Genomic DNA, 18,561 nt, shown 5'->3' with positions numbered 1-18,561 from the left:
CTGACTGAGATGCAGAAACACTGGCAAAGTGTCATGAATTAGAATTACCCTGCACATGTTTTGAAGTTGTATGGAAGAATTAAAACATTAAAACTATATTATAATTAAATCATGATTTGTGCTTGAATTGTTAGTTCATTAATAACGATTTCACATCAGTAAACACCTAAGAGTTTTCAGGCCATGTGACTTAATTTTTTTCATTTCAAAGGAGTGAGTAGTATACAAACGTTTCTACTGGCCCAGGATTCAGGGCGTGGTGTGTGGTGGGGTCGATGACCGACCACCATTTGACGTCACGGCGGTCATTTTCATGTCAAATTACCTCAAAAATAACACAAAATTCCTAGAAACTACCCTATTTCAAAACATAAACTCCCGTTTTGAGGGTAAATTTCACGTTTTATTCGTAAATAATTCAAAAATTTTAAATTTAGAATGCCACAAAAAACTTTTGCCTTTAAAAGAACCCAAATTCCTGAAAGCGGCTTTAGACTCCTAAAAGCAAGCTACCCTAAGTCGGTAAACACTAAATCCTTAATTTTTTACAAATAAATACCGAAATTAAAATAAAACCATTTTCTTACTTCAAATGCTTAGTTACACAATCTATCCCAGTCGTCGGTTTGATTCCCGGCGAGAGTAAACATGTAATTTGTGTGTAAAATAATCAAAACGTTTTTTAAAATTAAAAAAAAATATTAAAATATGTTTACGTCACACCCGCCATCTTAGATTCTAGAAACGTTGCACTTTCCGTTACGTCCACCAACTTGAAAATCAGTTTTTTTTTGCTAGAAAATCGGGAACGATTTTAAAATTATTTAATAAAACATTTATTAAATAATATTCCGCCATATTGGATTACGAAATTACTTCAGAAATCTTAAAAAATCGTAAGTATTATCGTAAATATTAGGAAAAAAATTTAAATTTATAAAAAAATTATTTAATATAAATGTAATCAAGTTTTTATTTAAAAAGGCACTTACAAAATGGAGTCATCGGTTCTAACCCAGAGAGAGCAAAACAATGGCGACGTATCATTTCTCCACGGAAGCCTCCGACAGACTCACCTCACACCACCAATGCCAAGGTAGATATATTGCCAGATAGTATAACGACACGTCCGCCATCTTGTTTACTTCTGCTGGAAAAGCCATCTTGTATCCGACACATAGTTTTCGTCTGCTAAAGAAGTTACCGCCATGTTATTTTAAGTTTTACTCGCTATAGCGGAGTAATTATTATTGCTGTAAATCCCGCCATTTTGAAATTTGTCCACTATCTTTAAATATGAAATTTTTAAGCTATAAATTCTGAAAAATACTTCCAAAATTCATCAAAAAATTCAGCAAACTATTTACTGGTTGAAACAATAGCCCTATGTCGATAATTTAATTAAAATTTCCAAACAAATGTTATAGGTTCAAAAAATAAAACAACAAATTTTCAAATTAAATATTTATTATATAATTTGTCCTCTATGGCAGAAACACGTGCTAAAGTTAGCTATCTAAAAAACACTTTGTTCTGCACTGGCTTGAACTGATTAATTCTCAGCTCCAAATGCTTTACTAAGAAACCAGAAGTGTCCTTTTCCTAGATAGTCTTTTTCTTCTAGAAAGAATTTCCGATGCCGTGTTTAACAGACTCCTTCACATCCTCAGAAATGTAAATTGTAGCAGCCTATGTCTAAAAAGCGCATTTCATCTCTTGTTCCTAGAACGGATACGGTTTATCATGTACGCAGTCCAGAAACAAGTTATACTTTTAAGATCCATATCTTGCTACTTCATCAGTAAGCTTATTAATAATTTTCTGCTTGATATCGTCAAGAAAAGTTCATATTTCTTCCGACTCACTAAACATGTTAAGATAATAGTAGTATTTCAACATTCCACGAAACGCAAATTGTGCCAAGTGGAATCCATTATCATTTATCTGTAAAGCACCGAGCACAGACTTGTGTTCATATTAAAGCATCATCGCAATCGGTTGCTGTCCATCTGCTTGCGTGCTTGTACGCATACGGGTCTCCAACTGAAATTGATGAGTTGAAACGTCTGCAGATAGTTCCACAGTAAGTGCATAGACTACGCATTTAGAGTTATTTGCGTGTCGTCTTAAACTGTCAATATGTATTTACCAAACATCGCACTCATCGCAGTGAAACTTCATGTGAGATGGATTCTTTGTACATTTACTTCTCTCATGTCTTCGTGCATCATGGGAAAATGCGAACGACATATCGCAGTAGCCACAAGGATGTCTAGCTGACGAAGATAAACCTTTCTAACCCGAACCATATGCTGAAGTTACTGCAGTTGTACGAATTCCCGGTGAATTCTTATGCATATCGATGATTCGTTGTTGCAGCGAAACCTTTACTTTGAGTCGTGCAAAACGGACCTCTGCATGTCTTCAAGTGCGCTTTTATTTTATCTTTTGTGGCAAACTGCTTATGGCATATCTTAAAGCCAATAATTTTGCGAGTAGGATAATTAGCACATTCTCTCTTCTCGTGACTTTGAACATTACTGTTGTTTGAGAAAATCTTGTAACTTTAACGGCATCGATACTCGTTACGTGAGGACGAATCACCCACCTTTGAGGTTTCCTTCGCTGACGAAAAGTCATTCGAGGTTTCCCTTGCAGCCAGCACTGCAGCCATTAAAGTATCTTCTGCTGGTGGAACCAAACCTTTTGAAGTCTCCTCTTATGTTGTCGGTGGTGTTGATACACATTCCGTCGCCATCAGTGTCGCTGCCATCGGGATCTCCGATGCAGTTGACGTAGCTGCCATCGGTGTCCTCGAAGACATAGGCATCGCTGCCACCGAGGTCTCCATCGGTGGTACAACTTCCATCCAGGCCGTCGTTAAATATGGTAGAAATTTCATTGAGGTCTAAAGAATAGCCAGATACCGGAACTAGTATCAGATGAGTAAAACTAGGTTATCCTTACTAAGTAGTAGACAGTAACAAACTGAAGGTTTTGTCATCTGGGACTTGCTTATATACCCGCGACCGGTCGAATAATGTGCTAGTCGAAACACTATCCATTTACATTAATACTCTAGTCAAAACAACAATAAAATAATAAGCACATTAAAAAAGGACGCTCATTTGGACGATATTTCGACGAAAGGGAAGCTCATTCGACCAAAATAAAGCATATTTGGAAGCACAAGCGAAAAAAAAAACAAAAAAAAAAACACATTCGACAAAAGTAAAGGACACGCAATGAATACGCAATACACACACACACTCTACACGCAACGAACATGCAATACACACAAAGGACACGTGATGGACCCGCCATACACACACAGAACACGCAAAGAACATGTAAGACACAAACAGTTCACCCATTTAACGTAAAGGACGTACATGTGCACGAACATTAAAATCAGCGGGGATACGATCTCGTCACAGGGATACGATCTAGTCTCCACAAGAATATCATTGGTTTCAAGCTGTGGTATAATACAATGCCTACAACAGTATTTGGTTCCAAAAACATTGGCTCCAGTTGTCTTAGGCGTAACTGCTTAAGCAATATTTGGCTACAAGAAAAATTGGCTACGAAGCTACAAGACTACAAGACTTTATGCTAAGAGACTACGAGGCTACGAAGCTACGAGTCGGCAAATTTCCAGCTGGCTACAAGATTACGAGTTGACAAGGCTACATAGCTCCAAGGTTACAAGGCTACGAGGCTACATGACAACAAAGGCTACGAGACTACGAGTATACAAGGCTGCAACTGGTTACAACAGCTCCATTCAGCATCGAGAGTAATTTATCCAATGCAAATAACTTGTTTAAAGTAGTCCTAACTCTTGCAACAGTTGGCGCCACATTCTGTGATGTACAGACATTCACTGTTTTTATGTGGTATGTGGGATGCTCACTCACGATCGCAAGAGAACGAGGGCTTCGCTATACATCAAGGAGAAGGAAATTCTTCGTGCATGAGAGTGTTTCACAGCTATCTCAAGTAATAGTAATCGACTCAGTAAGAATCTATTTTGTTTGAATTACACCTGATAAAATTATTGTAAGTGCTTATTTAGTAACATAAATTCACTAATTAAATGTAATTAAATAAAAAGGCAGGTCTCATTAAGGAAAAAAAATTTCCATGCAGAGATAGATTTCTAAGAAATAACCCGATGCACTCGGAGAACATCAGTAGATGTCTTGCCAGGAATAATCAGGAGCACATGAAGAAAACAAACAAAATATTGAAAGGAATAATCAATCAGGTGTACTTGGAGAAAACTGTCATAAATATTGGCAGGAATAATCAGGTACACACGGGCAAAACGAACGCATGTTTTGCTAAATCACTATATTATCTTTAATCACTATCATCGAATCACAAAACATTTTGTAAAGTAAAAAAAATATAAATTAAAATAAAATTAAAAATTACAAAATTAAAAAGAATAAAAGAAAAAAATACAAAACATTAAATGTAAAATAAATAAAAAATTACTAAAACAGCCTACCCAGCTTGTGAATTCTCCTTTGTTCAGCAATGATAGAATTATAGTACAAGTCCTAATTTTTTGTATTTTAAATTTTTTTATTGTTTATATTTATATTTTATATTATTTTGTAACTATTTATATTATTGTTTTTGTTATTTGTATGTTATTTTTTTATTCGATGATAATGATTAAGGTAAACATGCTTTCGTTTTATCCGTGTGTTCCTGATTATTGCTTTCAATATTTTGTTGGTTTTCTTCATGTGCTCCTGATTATTCTTGGCAGGACATCTACTGATGTTCTCCGAGTGCATCGGATTATTTCTTAGAAATCTATCTCTGCATGGAAATTTTTTTCTTAATGAGACATACCTTTTTATTTAATTACATTTAATTAGTGAATTTATGTTACTAAATCAGCACTTACAATAATTTTATCAGGTGTAAATCAAACAAAATAGATTCTTACTGAGTCGATTACTATGTCTTGAGATAGCTGTGAAACACTATCATGCACGAAGAATTTCCTTCTCCTTGATGTATAGCGAAGCCCTCGTTCTCTTGCGATCGTGAGTGAGCATCCCACATACCACATAAAAACAGTGAATGTCTGTACATCACAGAATGTGGCGCCAACTGTTGCAAGAGTTGGGACTACTTTAACCAAGTTATTTGCATTGGATAAATTACTCTCGATGCTGAATGGAGCTGTTGTAACCAGTTGCAGCCTTGTATACTCGTAGTCTCGTAGCCTTTGTTGTCGTGTAGCCTCGTAGCCTTGTAGCCTTGTAACCTTGTAGCAAGTTGGAACCTTGCAGAATCGTAGATTCGTAGCCTCGTAGTCTCGTAGCTAGTTAGAGCCACGTAATCTCGTAGTCTCGTAGGCCGGTAGCCTCGTAGCCACATATACTCAAAGCCTTGTAGTCTTGTAGCTTCATAGCCAAGTTGCCTTGTAGTTAAAGGTACCATAGCAGTTACGCCTAAGATAGCTGGAGCCGACGACCTTAAGAATCAAATACTGTTGGAGGCATTGTATCATACCACATCTTGCAATCGATCATATCCCAGTGGCGAGAATATATCCCTGCGACGAGATCGTATCTCTGTGACCAGATCGTATCCCTGTGACCAGATAGTATCCCTGTGATCAGGTCGTATCCTCATTGTTTATAATATTCGTACACATGCACGTCCTTTTTGTTAAATGCGTGAACTGATTATTCCTGGCAAGACATCTACTGATGTTCTCCCAGTGCATCGGGTTATTTCTTAGAAATCTATCTCTGCATGGAAATTTTTTTGTTTAATGAGACATGCGTGTTGTGTGTGTATGGCGTGTCCATCGCGTGTCCTGTGTGTGTATTGCGTGTCCATCACGTGTTCATTGCGTGTCCTGTGTTTGTACTGCGTGTCCATCACGTGTTCATTGCGTGTTCAGTGTGCACTGCGTGTTCGGTGTGTGCATTGCATGTTCATTGCGTGTCCAGTGTGCATTGCGTGTTTATTGAGTCTCCTGTGTGTGAAATGTGTGTGTCTTATTTTTGTCGAATGTGTTTTCTTTTTTTATAATGCACTTCCAAATGTGCTTTCTTTTGGTCGTAGGTGCTACATTGTTTCGATTTTTCGTCTAAACGTGCGTCTTTTTTTTTAATGTGCGTCCTTTTTTTAAAGTGATTGCATTATTGAATATTGTTTTGATTTGCGTGTTATTGTAAATGTATAGTGTTTTGACTAACATATTATTCGAGCGGGTGAGGGTATGTAAGCGAGTCCCAGATGACAAAACCTTCAGTTTGTTACTGTCTACTACTTAGTAAGGATAACCTAGTTTTACTCATCTGATACTAGTTCCGGTATCTGGCTATTCTTTAGACCTCAATGAAATTTCTACCATATTTAACGACGGCCTGGATGGAAGTTGTACCACCGATGGAGACCTCGGTGGCAGCGATGCCTATGTCTTCGAGGACACCGATGGCAGCTACGTCAACTGCATCGGAGATCCCGATGGCAGCGACACTGATGGCGACGGAATGTGTATCAACACCACCGACAACATAAGAGGAGACTTCAAAAGGTTTGGTTCCACCAGCAGAAGATACTTTAATGGCTGCAGTGCTGGCTGCAAGGGAAACCTCGAATGACTTTTCGTCAGCGAAGGAGACCTCAAAGGTGGATGATTCGCCCTCACGTAACTTTCGTAGAGGAAGGAACTGTCGCCATTTTTTTTTGTTTTCTCTGGCTTCCAACCGAAGTTTCCATTTTTTAAATATATATTTTTAATTTTATTAAATATTTTTTATAAATTAAATTTGTTTTAATTTTTTACGATAATACTTACGAATTTTTAAGATAGCAGCCACGATGTATTAATTTTACTTTGTGGAATTTTATTTACTACAAAATTATTAATAATTTAATATTTCCCATTTTTCTAGCAAAGATACGGATTTTAAAGATGTCAGGAATATGATAAGTGCCTTTTTTCTAGAATCCAAGATGGCGGGTGTGGCATAAGCAATTTTTAAAAATATTTAAAAATTGTAATTAAGAATTCTTTAATTTTAATACATAAATTACATGTAACTCATGTCGATAATCGAACCGAGGACTGGAATGGATTGTATAACTAAACATTTAAAGTAAGAAATTGTTATATTTTTAGGATTTTTTTTGGAATTTTTTGTCAAAAATTAAAGATTTACAGTTTACATTCAACGTCAAGGTCATAACCTCGACAGCTTAGGGTGGCTTGCTTTTATGAGTTTTAAGACGCTTTATGGAATTTGAGTTTTTTCAAAGACGAAAGTCTTTTGTGCACTCCGAATTTCAAATTTTTGATTTTTTTTTTTTAAGAATAAAACGGGAAATTGTCTCTCAAAACGGGAAACTTTCCTTTGAAATATGGTAATTTATAATAATTTTATATCATTTTTGAGGTAAATTGACATCAACATGACCATTGTGACATCAAATGGTGGTCGGTCACAGACCCCACTACACAGCATGTCCTGAACCCTGAGCCAGTAGGAACGTTTACATACTACTGGAGTGCCACATAGTTAAATCCACCCGGAAATGTCAATTATTTTAACACAACATATGCAGAAGCAGTGAGTTGTTCCCTCTTGCTTGCAGCGCACAATGCCGGGATGTCCCCGTCGTCCACCCAGAGCTCGGAGAAGGCTCCGCCCGGCGAGCCGGAAATCGAGGCCCAGGAGAACAAGGATGACGTGCAGACTGCGGAGGCCGTCGGAGTCTTCGCCGTCGACGAGACAACCCTCCGAAACAAGCGAGATGCCGCAGACCAAGCAGAAGTGGGGAACTCGGCGTCAGATGCGGTGGCATCTGGTGTTGGGGCGACGGGTGCAGTTGTTGTCGCCACTGCAGAGTACGGAGACTCCTCCCGGGCTGGAGAGAAGCAAGCTGAGTTCACAGACACAGAAAAAATGCCAGCTGGCAGTTTACAAGAACGCGGTGTTTCAAATACCAAAGAAGTCTCGGAAAATGTAGGCGATAATAGTAACATTATAAACAAGACTGAACTTGAAGAAGATAAACCTGTAGATTTGAGCATTCCGGTGACTTTAGTCAAACAAGAAGATGAATCAGCTACGGAACCAATGAATGGAGTAAAGCCATGTGATAACAATGATTCAGCGGTAAGAAAGAATGATTTGGCGTCTGACATAATCATGCCTGAAAGAGAAGAGACATCAAGCGTAACAAAATGTGATATTAATGAAGCTATTATTCTGGAAGAACAAGCCAAACAAGATATTTTGATAGTTACTAATACATCTATAGATGGGGAATCAGTGCAGAGCACAGAAGAAAACACAAAAACTAATTCAATCGAACCTGACACATATGCTAATCAATCAAATCAGGTAACAATTTCCAGAACTGAAGATGTAGATCATGGATTACAAAGTCAGGAAAGTGAGGCACATGTGATTGGTGATGATCAAAGTTCTTCTGTTGCTCCCAAAGAAGAAATTTTGCCAATAATGTGTGAAAGTGCTTTAATTGAAGATGCCAATAAACAGGGTGTTGTAAATATGGTTGAAAAACCAGAAAAAGAAGCTGTACCTAATTCATTGATAGGTAAAGTAGGAGAAGTAATAGAAGAGCTAGAAGAAAAGACAAATGTAGCCAGGTCTGATGAACCCATTCTAGAGCTAGATGAGAAACATGCCAACTATTCGTCGTCTGTGGATTCAGCTGAAGAGGCACTAAGCAGGTCCTTAAATGAAATTGGCGAGAAATATAATAAATCTAAAAATGAAGCAGTTGAAGCAGAAACACTATCTGGGGATATGGAATTAAAATGTAGTGAAAATATTTTGCCCTCTGTGGCAGCTGAGGAAGCAGTCTTAAATAGAGATATTTGTGTAAGTAGTGAGAACCATTTAAAAGAGACATCTCAAGCTAAACAAATAAATGATTCAGAAAAAAAAGATTCCACTCGGTCGTCTCCTCTAGAGCTATCAGAAGAAGGAATTCCTATCACACCTATAAGTATGGATGGTAAAACTTCAGATATTTCTGAAAAATTGTGCAAAGATTATCTAGATGAAATTCCAAACATGAAATCAATAGAAGAGGCCAAATTAAATGAACAAGGAAAAAATTCTTTCATTTCAGAAACGAAAGAAAACACAGATATAAGCCAATCAGATATTTTTTCTAAAGATAACTCAGAAGAACTAGCTAGCAAGTGTTTATCGACAGAAAAACTTAATAATGAAAAGAATACTGCCATGCCCTTAAATTTATCTGTGGAAAGTAATAAAAACCTAGTAGAACAGCAAAAAATTGGAGAAAGTGCAGAGCAAGAACTATCAAGAACACCTATTACTCCATCGACTGAATCTATAGATAATTGTAGTATAAATTCATCTCCTAATAATTTATTGAATAAAACCAATGAAATTGTTGAACCGCCTTATAATGATCCATCTGCCGCAAAGAAAAAAGAAAGTGAAATACTTACAAGTGAACACAATGAAATAGTTAAGGAAAACTCTGAAAAGCCATTATTAAACCTACATTCAGAAAATTCAGTTACAGAAAATAATTTATTGTCAAAGGTAGCAATTAAGGAACATAATAATAAAAAAATTCGTTCATCAGAAACAATAAGAAAAGAAATATCTAGCAGTCCCTTAAAAAGGTCCTCAGAATCTGTCGAAAGCAATCGTGAATTACAAAGTTCTACTGAAGAAACTGCTTCAAAAAGCCCTTACAACAAAATTCTTGATGGTACTTTAGAAAATACAGATGAGGTTTCAAGTGCTAAACAAATACAAAATGTGTTTTTGAGCCAGCCATTAAGCGATGTAAGGGAAGATGTTGACAAATCTGAAAATCTATGTAATTTTGAGAATGAAAAAGAGATTATAACAAACAAATCCCCAAGTTTGCCTTTGGAAATTGGACTGCCATCGGATGTCACACCCACAGAAAACATAACAAAGTTATCATCTAGTTCTTCTAGTGAACTAGTGACAGAAATTCCTTCCTATGAAGAAGCTCTTAATGAGGCTTCAACCAAAGAATTTTCTAGTGATGCTAGTGAACCAGTAGAAATAAACATTGAAAATACATCATCACTTAAAACGGCTGAAATAGATGATACCAGCCGATCTCTTAGTGAATTAAATGAGCTCATTGAAGATAATGTAAGTATTCCACTATCTACGAAATGCGAAGACTATACAGTTTTAAAAAGAGATTCAAGTCACAACAATGAATATTATGAGGAAGATGATCAACTACCGCTTACTGCAGAACAAGCTGGCGGGCATACTTCAAGTAGGCCCTTAAGTGTAAATTCTGAAACTGATAAAAATAAATCTAAAACCTTTACTTCTGTGTATTCGGCTGAACACGCGTGCCCAAGTAGACTTATAAGTGATGCCAGTGTAACTGTCGACAAGCCAGTCGAAGAAACAGTTCTTAGCAATAGTCTCGATTTGACTGACGGGCACTCAGGAAATAGTTTAGAATATCAAAGTTCCATTTCTAGTCAATTATTGGCAGAACACGAAAAAGGTGTTGAAACTGAAATAAAAACTAATAATGTAATTTGTAAAGATGACTCTATACAAATTCAAACAAAAACAGTCACAAGCACAGAAGACATTAATAAGGTACAAGGTGATGATCCAAAATCAATTTCATCAAAAGAAATGGAAATAATTACTAAAATTGTTTCTCAATCCAAGGCTATGGCAGAAGAAGATTCCGCAAACCATACAGACAAGGATCAACAATCTTCTAAAGTAGAGGAACTTTTCGATAGCAGTTTACAAACTACTGAAAAAGAAGAAATGGTGCCTTTTGTAAATGAAATGTGTAATAATAAAGTAATTAAAGCGATGGAAGCAGTGGAAAATTACACAGAAGAAGTCGATAAAGAGGATAGTAAAATCGAAAGTAATCCGGAATCAATTATGACTGTACCTGAATCTATGGGTGACATAGAATTGTCGTCTGAATCCAGCTTCGGTGGTCTTATTGAAAAATCAAGCGAGGAAACAAAGTCTGAAGACATTAAAAATTTTGAACACGAAGACAGTAGTTTAATAGGTAAATTGATTGATGAATCTGTAAAAGATACATTAGTTCAGAAAAATAATACTGAAAATACTGATGACGGGAATTATGACAATCAAGAGTATAAAGACAGATTAAGCAAACCAATTATAAACGGTGTCGAGCATGAAAATAAAGATGACAATCTGTATGCAGACGCTTTTGGAAGGCCAGTGCCTACAATTAATCTAATTGAAAGTGAAGAACAGAAGCGCTCCGACAGTGAAGAGGATAACGATGTGATTGTCTCACCAGAAAATAAAGAAGAGGTGTGCGATGTGGCTGAAACAAAAGAAGAAGAAATACTTGGAACCAAAGAACTATCTATGAATGATACATTATTAGAAACCACACCTGTAGATGAGGGAGAAGATAGTGCCAGTGAGTCTGCGGCAGGATCGGACAGTGTTAATCTACGCCACAGAGACGATGGTAGGTCAGACAGTGGCACTTCGCAATCACGAGCGGACTCGATGGTGGCAGAGAAAGGCAGTGAATTGGAAAGTCTCGCAACAGTAAGTGCTGCTCCGAGCACCGACGGCACAAGACTCGTCGGTGAGGAAGATCACGGAGCTGGAGCGCCGCAATCAGCAAACACTCGAGACTGTGCCAAAGAAGTGCAGGAAGCTGCGCTGAACATAGCCGCGACTACCATTCAGGCCTCCTTCAGGGGCTTCCAGACGCGACAAGCGCTGCACACGTCTCCGGAAACCACCCAGGTGCGTAGTTTTCATCTTACCCATACATTTATGTAACAACTTAAATAACAGCTACAAATTATTCTTGTCTTGGGTTATTATTATTATTTGAATTATGATGATTATGTTTCATATTGTTCTTATTAAAATTGTTTTCATATTCATTAAGATATAAAACATCTCTATGAATTTTATTACTCTGTGCAGAAAGAATAACAAACAGAAAAACTTCGTCAAAATTTAATTATTAAATAAGATTAGCGTGTGAAAGACTGATATTAAAAAAAAGTGTGCGTGAACTTATGTACACGCGTGAGAAGTTATACTTCTTTGGCATCATTAAAAATAGTTTTTAATTGCATGCAAATAATTAATTAAAATAAAATAATAAAAGGGCTGGTAAAAGATAGTCAACACAATCAATAAAGTTCAGTTTAAATTTGAAAAATTAAATAAATAAAATTTAGAGGATAATAAATATATATGACATAATTTGTACTAAATATTATAAGATTCTTAATTTTAAATATTTATTATTGATTATTTAATATTTAAAAAAAAATAAATCTAATAATAATTTTAAAAAAAATTTAAAGTTTATTCATTTTTTAAATATGTATTATTTTCTTAATTTTATTTTCACTTTTCATTTTTATCAAAAAGTTTTTATTTATTTTTTTCATTTGTTTTTATAAATATTTATTATTTATTCAATTTAATAATAAATATTAAAAATTAATATTTTAATTTGATGTTCAATTTTAATTTTTATCACAATTTTTATTAAATGTTTTTTTTTAATTTATTTCTTTATTTTGTAAATATTAAAAAAATAATAATAAATATTTAACATAATAATTTAATAATATTTAGTATTAATTAAAATAAATAATAATATTTTTATTTATATCAATAAATAATATATACAGATAGTTTTCTCAATTATATTGGATCTCTTGAAAACGTATAAAGGCACAATATTTTTTACTAATATTTACGAATAATAAATAAGATTAATCAAAATATTCAATTTAAATCACTACTGAATATAATTTTTTAGCACATATATAATTCGTACTTGTATGAAACTAAAACACGTGTTGTGAATGTAGAAACTAGAAACATGTGGATAAATATTATAAATATGAAAACAGTGATCAGAGGATACGAGCGTGCCAACATGCGCGACTATTAGAGGTTCTATTTCTATTTTGTTAGTAGCTTTTTTTCGAGACTTAATGGGCGATTTAGAGGGCAGCTTCAACCTGTTAATTTTTTGTTACAGTGATACGCGCGCATCTTAAAATTTCACTCTCATCATTTTCATAACGCGCCCAAAGAAGTATGTATAACTTCAATTATTTATATTATGAAATATATTATAATGAGGTACTTTCGGATTTCGAGCTCACTTTATTAAATCCACAAGAGACCTGAGATAAGTACGTTATATTTGTACTATTACTGGTATGTACTATTATTTAATTTTCGTTGGTTATATAATTTTCATGTTTTTTTTTAAAGGAGAACAGATCTTCATATTTAGGTTTGAGTGATTATTTTAAATGGTGTTAATAACATTTTTTTTTCTATTTACAAATTCTAGTTTGATCTCAGTGTTTGTCTGTTTCATAATATTATTCACATTCTTGTAAAACATTGAAATTAGTTTACATGTCCATCTAATCCATGATAGTATTCCTGAATTCCACAGGAGTATTTAATATGACACAACTAAATGTGTTTAAAGATTAATGATTTAATTTTGGCATGTATGTAGGTATGGTAATAGGTCAAAACCCAGTAAGTGGTGAACCCTAGAAATATTTGTCCAAAGACGTATGTCACCACGTGAAAGACCACACAGAATTACCTCCTACAAATAATTAGTGACAAATTGTATTGCTGAGAAAAACGGGAATACACCAGAAAAACTCACTGGCCAAAACAAAAGACGCACAGTTTCGCACGAGTGAAATCTTTTGGTCTGTGCTGTACACAGCTGGGGCTTGTGTCCATACAATCGTAGCGGTAGTCTAGTGATCTAAGCTCGACTCAAATGAAAATAGTGCCCAGACCACTGCACTGGAAAGCTAGGGATATAAGTTCGAACTAATTGGAGATAGTTTCCCGACCACCGTGGTGACATTGAGCTCGAGCCAGCGGGGACAATGGCCATATCTCCATGGTGGAAGGCATGTGATCTGCACTTTACCAAGCTCGGGATTGTGTCTAGAAGACCTGCATATGAAAGAAATTGCGAAATAAGAAATTTGATTGTGGGTTTAAAATATTCCTTTTATTCTACTTAGATCACAATTAGTAGTATAGGAATGTATGTCCGAACCCAAGCTTCAGCCTTGTGGAGCCGGAGTCTACCGCCATATTGGATTGTGACTCTCGGCGGCCATCCGACTTAGGTCTTTAACAATGACCTTCAAATGTTGCATAATAACGCAAAATTTGGCAAAAAGTTCCAGGTTTTTTAGAAAACAATGTCGCCAAAAAACCTCAAACATTTTGAAAAATAATTTTTTCCTCTTAATTCGAGGGAAAAATTCCCGTTTTGAGGAAAATTTCAAAGTTTAGTCCTAAATAATGCCAACGGCTTGAAAAATCCGCAAAGAGTCGTAAGAGTCCGCATCTACAGGCCTTCCTAAGCCTCCGAGGTCACGACCTTACCAATTAGGATGCCATGGCAGCCATCTTAAATTATGATGTAACCGTTGCAATTATCGTTACGACCACTATCTTGTAAATGTATATTTTTTATGCTAGAAAATCGGGAAGAATTTTAATAGCTATAAAAATATTTAAAAAATATTAACAAAAAATTACGCTATCTTGAATTAAAACATCACTGTTGCACATATAGTTATGGTCACCATCTTGGATTCTAGAAACGTTGCTCACCAACTTGGATGTCATCGTTGCACATTTATTTATGGCTTCCATATTGAATTCTATAATGTTGCAAATTTTATTATGGGTGTCATTATGAAAATCCATATTCTTTATGCTAGAAAATCAGGAAAGTTTTTAAAATTTATAAATAATTAGTCAATAAAAATTTATATAAAAAACACTTCGCCATCTTGGATTATGATATCATGCCCAGCATATTGAATATCTGTAATTATTATCAGAAAAATTAAGGAAAACTTAAAAATATATAAAAAAATTATTTTAACATAATTTTAATAAAATATTATTTAAAAGGCACCTACATCATGAAAAACTTGGTTCGAACCTGGTAGGGCTAAAATAAAAATGGCAACAGATCCTTCCTCCATGAAAGCCGCTGGCAGACTGACCTTCCAACACTAATGACAAGGATATAAATCATTTGCTAGTATGACATCATGTCCGCTATCTTGTTTTCATCTGCTGGAGGCCGCCATCTTGTTTTCGTCTGCTAGAATGTGCTACACACACTCTCTTCTTCACTTGTGTAAAGTAAATGTCCCCTTAAAATAACTTTGGGAGACTGGTGGATCTTTTAGTTTCAAAGGCAAAATAATAACAAATGTGATTTCGTTTGTAAATAAGTGCCTCTAAATTTATTTAACTAATATTTACTCTAACATAAATCAACAAAGCATGGATTCCATAAACATGTTAAAAGGTAACTTAATTTATGTATATGTATTGACAAATATATCAAAATATTACATTCGATGAATTGGTTGACAAATATATTAAAATTGTATTATTTAATGAATGGGTTGATATATATATATATATATATAAAAACTACCACATTTAAAGTATGGGCCGGCCCTAATTAGAATATTACTATTGAGTTTCATTTGACATAATTAAAAAAGAATCAGAAACAATCGGTTAAAATAAACAATCCCATGCAATTTATTTTTAGCGCTTAGAATTATTAACGTTCCGTAATAAATAGTTTCGGTTATTCCAGTCTTGGGCGGAGTTAACTGTCACGCTGTAGACATCACTAAAAATTTGTAGGACTGGAGATTTGAAGCTAGCTGGCCGAAGGTGACGTGTTACATGGTACCAGGGCGCCTTAGTCGTCCTGCTACCCGGATGAAGGTGTCGAGGGTGGTGTAGTCATGTCCACACCCGGATCTTGGACCTTGTCGGTGAACAAGCCCCAAATCGAACATGATCAGAACTGGTTCACAGGCAGTCAGTAAACTGGCAGTAAATGCCCACCAAAAACTGTGCTGGTCGGGGAATAAAGGTTTGGCAAAAACTCACCAGACAGGGAAGTAGCTCCTAGCTCTCAGCATGGTAGCCCGCCAGTATGTGAAGCTCGCGAACACGCGCGGTTGTCGCGGACGTTTCCATAATTTAAAATAATTAGTAAAATTTAGCGAAGTATAACTATCTCTACTAAGCATGCAGACTGACCAATTACTGGTTAAGAAATGAGTTTAGGGACAAAATCCCTTGACTAGCCGACTACATATTTGTACGGCGACCGACTGAAGTCTTGTTGTGCTGCTCGTCGAGTATTCGGGGTTGTCAGTCTGCTGGCGCGGCGCGGAGTGTCTTTGTGGCGGTAGCGACTCGTAAATAAAAAGGCGAAGGCAATCAAAAGAAAGAAGGGAGACTTAGGCTTCCGGACCGAAAGGTTCCGAAGATTTCCGAGGGGGTGGTCGAGAAATACTGACCGATATTTCGAAGTTGTACTGGCGAATCGCAGCACGACCTACTGAGGGGTGACCGAAACAAGGAGAGATCGACTCGCACGAGGTGACATTGGAAGTATGGGGCTTATGGAGGGGACTAGTGCAGCGCTCTGGTGGCTTGGAAATGAATCACAGGTCACCGCTTGTTGTGTGAGGGGCCAGGGGGCAAGCATTTAGCGGGTGTTCAAACACCCAGGGGAAATAACTCGCAAATCCGCCGTTAGATGGCAGAGGTGGTACATTCGAAGACCGATGGGTGTCCTTGAGGTTCGGCTGAGGTTGGTGGCTGGTCAGTTCCCTAGGCAGAGTTCCCAGGAAAGCTTGGAGGAGGAGGAGGGGGTGGTGGAAACTGCACTACTGTGGGAAATTAATTAAGAGACGTGCCGAAATATTGTTTAAGACGACTCGCGGGTGTGTCTCTATATACTTGCCTCAGGAGAGCTCCGAGAAAAACAGTGCTCTCGGAGAACGCTGAGATAAGCCGTCTTGATCATGGCTCGGAGGAGAATTGCAGGCGACGGCCGTGCCTCAAAGTGGGGGTAAAAGGATACTCAGTCTGACTCGCATTAGACTTGCAAAATCAGATCCACCTCTGGGAACAGGATTGGGGAGACTGACCTGACAAAGATTAAATGGCAGTGTACAGAGAGCGGAAAAAGTTTAAGTTTTAGTTTCCAAAAATGTCTGGTAAAATTATTTTTCAAAATTCAAATTATGAATTGTGCCAAAAATGATAATTGGCGGCACAAGTGAACTGCCGGAATTTAAGTTAAACTTATTTTCTGCTAGAGTGCAGTATTCGTTTATTACTGAGGCATCCGACATCTTTAAATTTGAATGCAATCATGGAAATCTGTGTTTATTTAGCTATAAATTCGGAAAATATTGCAAACTTCATTAAATAAGTATGCAAATAATATACTGATAGATTCGATAGATTCCTGAACTTGGTTTGATATTTGATCGTTGCAAAAAAGTACTTTTAGGTTAAAATTAATAATTTCAATAAATATGGTTGAAAGTCCTAAAAGAAGCATAAATTCCTCTGCTACCAGCCTCTAGTAAGTATATGAGGACATATTGCCCGCCATCTAGGAAATCCTTATTTGACCTAGAAATTTTGAAAACATTCCAAAAATCATCAAAAAAACTCATTAATTTACAGATTGTATCGATGGACTCCTGTCCTTGCTTCGTTTCTTGGTCAATGAAAAAAAATTAATTCAATTATATATCACATAAATTGAACATAAAAGTGAAAGGTTCAAGAAATAAAAAACCACAAGTTCTTCACAAATATAAATTTTATTACATAATTTCTATACTACTATATGTACAAAAAACAAGCAAATTACTAAAGTCTTTAGTGTTTCTCGATGTATACATTTTTATTAGGGCAGTCATGTGAAATTGAGGAGCCAGTAAAATTTCAGTTTCTTCCTTCAAATTTATTTTAATGGACTATTAAATAGTCACATAGATGGTATATGACACCAAACCAATCGCACAGTGATGCACATGACGTGTTTAGCGGACTGGTTTAGTAAATGATGCACCACAGTATTTGCACTGGCGCGATGAAAGTCCGCCGTCCATTGAAGTCTCTGAAGTTGCAGGCGTAACTTCAACCTATGGAACAGCACATGTCGATGTCAGTATCACAGATTGTATTGAAATGTCTGCAGTTAATGGTACCGATGAAGTTGCGATCTGCATGGTCGACTGCACCGCTGCTATTGAGCTCTAAGCTGTCGTTGGCGTCGCTGCTGTCGTCGCCGGTGCCATCTGGGTCCTTGATGTCGATATTGGAGCAGCTACTTTATCTCACGAAACTTACTGAAGAGAGACGATCCATACTGCATCAGGGGTGGACTGAGGGTCATGTCGCCTGGACCTCACTTATATACTCACGACCTACTGGTATATTTCCATGAATCAAAATTATGACTTTATTTAAAAATTAATTTTTGTTAGGTTAATATCAGGTGCCTAAAAACTCTAGACATAAAAAAAATAGTGCGTGGAGTCCCTCCGCGCGGAAGAAGTGAAACTTCGTAATGTGGAAATTAAAAATAGGAAGGGGTAGAAATTGATTTTTAGTGAAA

At 36.2% G+C, this 18,561-nt stretch overlaps 1 protein-coding gene across 1 annotated transcript in view; it reads left to right on the top strand.

The window, feature by feature from the left end:
• The window catches only part of LOC134527509 (uncharacterized), a 114,860-nt gene that overhangs the window by 51,197 nt on the left and 45,102 nt on the right, over positions 1-18,561 (top strand). Inside the window, exon 3 of the mRNA XM_063360239.1 lies at positions 7,636-11,816. Within this exon, the coding sequence (XP_063216309.1) occupies positions 7,636-11,816 (4,181 nt within the window). The remainder of the gene's footprint in view (positions 1-7,635; positions 11,817-18,561) is intronic.

This window comes from Bacillus rossius, chromosome 1 (assembly GCF_032445375.1).
Source record: "Bacillus rossius redtenbacheri isolate Brsri chromosome 1, Brsri_v3, whole genome shotgun sequence".
NCBI lineage: Eukaryota > Metazoa > Arthropoda > Insecta > Phasmatodea > Bacillidae > Bacillus > Bacillus rossius.
Note: the sequence above shows the minus strand (reverse complement) of the source record. Positions and strands in the feature narration are given on the sequence as shown.